Source organism: Miniopterus schreibersii (assembly GCF_964146895.1).
Source record: "Miniopterus schreibersii genome assembly, chromosome: 4".
NCBI lineage: Eukaryota > Metazoa > Chordata > Mammalia > Chiroptera > Miniopteridae > Miniopterus > Miniopterus schreibersii.
In genome coordinates, this window is record NC_138105.1 from 59,755,968 (window position 1) to 59,761,072 (window position 5,105).

Here is a 5,105-nt window from a genome sequence, read left to right on the forward strand (position 1 = left end):
AGTGACTATTATCAAAAAGACAAGAAACAAGCATTGGAAAAGATATGGAGAAAAGAGAGCCCAGGTACACTCTTGGTGGGAATGCAGATTGGTGCAACCACTGTGGAAACCAGTATGGAGATTCCTCAAAAAATTAATAGAACTACCATATGATCCAGCTATTCCACTACTGGGCATTTACCCAAAGAACACAAAAACATAAATTCAAAAAGTATATTCACCCTTATGTTCATTGCAGCACTATTTACAAAAGTCAAGATATAGAAACAACCTAAGGGTCCATCAATAGATGAACGAATAAAGAAAGTGTGATATATATGATAGAATATTACTCAGCCATAAAAAGGAATGAAACCTTGCCATTTGCATCAATGTGGATGGACCTTAAGAGTATTATGCAAAGTGAGTAAGTCAGAGAAAGACAGATACCATATAATTTTAATCATATGTGGAATCGAAAACAGAAAAAAACAAATATACAAACAAAATAAAACTCATAGATACAGAGAACAGATCAGTGGTTAGACCTTGGGGATTATCTCTTCATAGTGTACACAAATGTCAAGTTATAATGTTGTACACCTGAAACTCATATATTTTAAAAAAACAAGAGATAGCAAACATTAGTGAGGATATGGAAAACAGGGAACACTGTTGATAGAAATGTAAACTGGTGCAGCCATTATGAAAAACAGTATAGAATTTTCTTAAAAAAATAAAATTAGAAATACCACATGATCCAGCAATCCCATTTCAAGGTATATATTCAAAGGAAACAAAATTGTATCTCAAAGAGTTATCTGCACACTCATGCTTATTCCAGCATCATTTACAGCAGCCAACATATGGGAACCTCAGTGACCATCAACACTAAGTGGATAGAGAAAATGTGGTATATATATGCAATAGAACACCAGTCAGCCATAAAAAAGAGAGAAATCCTGCCATTTGTGACAACATGGATGAAACAGGAGGACATTATGCTAATTGGGGGAAAACCAGACACAGAGAATTACTGTGTTATCTCCCTTACATGTGAAATCTCAAAAAATCAAATTCATAGAACCAGAAAGTAAAGTGGTGGTTGCCAGGGGTTGGGAGGTGGGGGAAATGGGGAGATGTTGATCAAAGGGAACAAACTTTCAATTATAAAATCAGATAGTTCTGAAGATCTAATGTATAGCATGATGACTCTAGTTAATAATAGTGTATGATATACTTGAAGTTTGCTAAGACAGTAAATCTTACTGTCACCAAGCAAACAAAAAAAGACTATTTGAGGTGAAGGATGTGTTAATAAGCTTGATTGTGATCATCACTTCACCATGTGTGTGTATTTCAAATCATCACATTTTATTCCTTACATGTATACAATTTTTATTTGTCAATTATACCTCAGTAAAATGGGGGAGGAAGAAGTCATGAAGAATGTTTGTGGAGGGGTGATATTTTTATTATCTTGAATGTGATGATGGTTTCAAAAAACTGGATATGTGTCTAAACTTATCAATTTGTATACTTTAATATTTGCAGTTCTTATGTCATTTACATCTCAATAAAGATGGTTTTAAATAGTGACAGTTATAAAAAATGTCCTTGAGAGAATATTATGCAACTTTAAAAAAAAATACTACTTAAAGACTTTATAATGGCACAGCAAATACTTATGGTATATAGCATATTACAAAAGCAGGATACCTAATTACAAGTATATTAAGTTTATAACTATGCAAAACAAAATATTAAAGAATAAACTAGGCATAAATAAAACTTTCTTAAGAAACACAAATGTTGTCTCTGAGAGAAAGGGCTCAAGTATAACTTTTCTTTCCATGTACTTTTTAATATTTAACAAATTTTCTAAAATTAGCACTTAATTTTTGTTGTAACATAAAGACTGAACAAAATAAACTTCATTTATTTTAAAAAAAAAAAAGGCATACAGTTCTCAGGTCTCCATTAGCACTTTTGGAAAACCCAAGTGGGGGAGCAGTGCCTTTTTCAAAAGGAAAAGCTGTCAAACGGGAATAGCTGTCAGTTCTCCCCTCATATAAGCATTACTAACTCAGCTGCCTCAGGAGAGATCAGTGTAGCATATCTACCTGGAGCAGGGCATACCCTAGACATGAGAGCTTTGTACAGGGGTGTGTGCCCAATCTTCCCTTTCTGCTCTCTGACAGCCAGTGTCCGACCCTGCCACCAGCCTCCTCAACAGAAGATCCTAGCCATGAAGGCTCTCCTCATCGTGTTTGTCTTTCTAGTCTTCTGGGACCCAGCACTGGCAGGTAAAATGGAAGTCTTCCTGGGAGGGTCCTTTGTCTAGAAGTACAATTCCACTCAGCAAACCTATGAATGTCCTCCCACCATTTTCAAAGTGAAAAAAAGCATCAAGCAGCTTTGATTTCAGCAAGGCCTGAGCTTGAATCTTGGCTCTCCAACTCGTTAACTGTACTGCTGTAGGCAAAAGTCTGAGCTTTTTTAAACTTTAGTCTCTTCACTTACAAAACAGAAATAATAATACTAACCTCAGAGTCTGGCAAGAATTAAATGGGATAATGTATAGAATATGCCTATAAATAATATGTACAGTACCTGACTTATGAAAAGTATCATTATATTTTCATTAGTAACCCCCCATCCTGTTTTGCCACTATTTTGTCTCTAATTCAGGAACATATCTATCTAGTCGTACTAGCCAAAACCAGCAAATAGTGATAACATTTTAAGCTTTCTAATATGCTGAAATTGCATATAGTAAATTTACTATTTGTAGAGTCCTTAGGTACATGGTGAAACAGATTTGGAACTGCTTGTTCCAAGAGAATTAATGAGCTTCATATGATGAAAGAAATGTCTGATTAGATGAGGTAATGGCTAGAGAGACATGAAGGAGAACACTAACTGGCCTCATGTTCTGACTTTAGAAATCTCATCTTGAATACTCTCTTCACTTGGTGTTATTGAATCAATTCAAGTCCATATGTTATAGGGTCCCATTTAATTTCTCACCATCCCTGAAGTATTCTCTAGGCAAATGAGCCAGATTTTCAGATCATGTGACTCAGTAGGCTGATTTTAAGAATCCATAGGATCAAGGCCTTTTAAAGCTGTTGATGGGATCAATTCCACTATGGTTTATGGCAATGGATCCATGGTCTCTATACAGTCAACAATCAGATGTAATCTCCAATATTCCATTTAGTGTCTTATACATTTCCATAGCTGGTCTTTTTCATAGGACTTTCTTGCCTCATATACAAACCATTACACTTCATCTTCTTGGGCTTCCATCTTGCCAGCTAAGTAACACTGATCCCTTCTTTTTTCCTATAGAACAGTTATCCTCCAGAGCATGATGACTTGGATAGGGTATATGTTGGCTCAAAATATCAACACATGGACAAATAGTGTCACTCTTGTCCTTTTAACACCCTCTTATATATGAACATAAACAAATATTCATAGTTTGAAGACCCTGTAGAGTCACATGTCTACAAAATTGTAAGCTTAGCTTAAATGCCTTGGGGTCTAATAAGACACCCAAATCTTCAGCAGTGATTTCACCCTCCTCTGAACTAATACCATTCCATGTTGCAAATGTTTCAATGGGCTTGTCATGCTTCTTTCCCCTCTCACAGGTATTTTGTGTTTCTTTTCTCATTGTCTAGACTGAAAATTCCTTGAGATTAAGGTCTATGTCATACTCAAATCTGTACCCCAACATACCTGGGTTTATAAAAACTGGTTTGGGAATGAATAAATAATTTTAAAATGAGTTAATGATTACATGTATAGGTAACTTGATTGTTTAGAGTGTATTAACTGACCAATTTGGGGAAACTTCCAAGTTACTAATTGTCTTAGTCAGCTCAGACTGCTGTAAAAAAATACCACAAACTGCATGGCATAAACAAACTTTATTTTCTCTTAGTTTTAGAGGCTGAAAAGTCTAAGATCAACTGCAGGTAGATTCAATTTCTGACAAGAGTTATATTCCTGGCTTATATACAGCCATCTTCTTTCTGTATCTTCTACCAATAAAGCCACCAATCCTATTAATTTAGGCCACCAATCCTAATGCATTGACCTTATTTCACTTTATCTCCTGAAGTCCCTATCTCCAAATACAGTCAAACTGAGGATTAGGGTTTCGACATATGAATGGGCAGGGCGGGGGGGGGGGGGGGGGGGAGCAGGGCTGCAATTCAATCTAAAGCACAAGTTAATTTTTTTCAGTCAGAATCATTGATTCAAATAGAATTAATCATATGACCTAGTCTTCTTGGAATCCAGTGTGATGGAAAATGGAGGGACTTGTCATTTTACAGTCCAAAGGGACCTATAGTGAATTATTCTTCCATTTATTTTCTCTCCAGGATTGATTCCAATATTACCAGAAATGCACAAGAAATGCTATGGAAATGGCATCTGCAGACTTGAGTGCTATGGAAGTGAAATGTTAGTTGCCTACTGTATGTTCCAGCTGGAGTGCTGTGTCAAAGGAAACCCTGATCCCTGATGTGAGAAGCCAGTGAATGTCAATTAACTTGGAAGTCCATGTTCACCCCCATCTTTCACACAGCCAAGGAATTTTAATTAAACTGTGACACTGTGATGTGCCCACAACTGTTGGTTTTTAGCATTTTTATAAGCCTTTGAGTTGTTATGATTTTGGATTTTAAAAACTGGGCCACAGCCTCCCTAAAAACAGCTAAGCTCCTCATGAAAACAACCTAGAATACATTTCCTCACTTCAAAGTGATATCCGTGCTCTCCTCAGTGCCTACTTATCTCTTCACTTATAGAAAGGATGTCTTAATTATTCACAGAGGCTTCAAATTATAAAAACATCTTTTTATACCTAGGCTTTCAGCTCCCCACATACCTTTGCTTAGGTCCTCCCACCTATAGAGGAACAGATCTTCCCTGATGACTTTGTCTCCCTCACACAGACTACATAGGCAAGGCTTAGCTGCAGGCTGCCTCAAGTCTTGACTGAGCCTGACCCTGCGATTCTTCATACAGACTCCATGAGGCAGGTTCTCATTCACCACCCTGGTTTCAAGGAGTGAAACCATGGAACTTTACACCTCAGCCTGCTTAGG

The 5,105-nt window shown here is 36.7% G+C and overlaps 1 protein-coding gene across 1 annotated transcript; it reads left to right on the forward strand.

Moving 5' to 3' along the window:
* Nucleotides 1-2,227: 2,227 nt before the first annotated feature.
* On the forward strand, nt 2,228-4,519 carry DEFB134 (defensin beta 134; the record flags this gene model as incomplete). Its single annotated transcript, XM_081135430.1, has 2 exons — nt 2,228-2,285; nt 4,377-4,519. The coding sequence occupies 2 exons, from the start codon at nt 2,228-2,230 to the stop codon at nt 4,517-4,519; spliced, it is 201 nt and encodes a 66-aa protein (XP_080991556.1).
* Nucleotides 4,520-5,105: the final 586 nt, after the last annotated feature.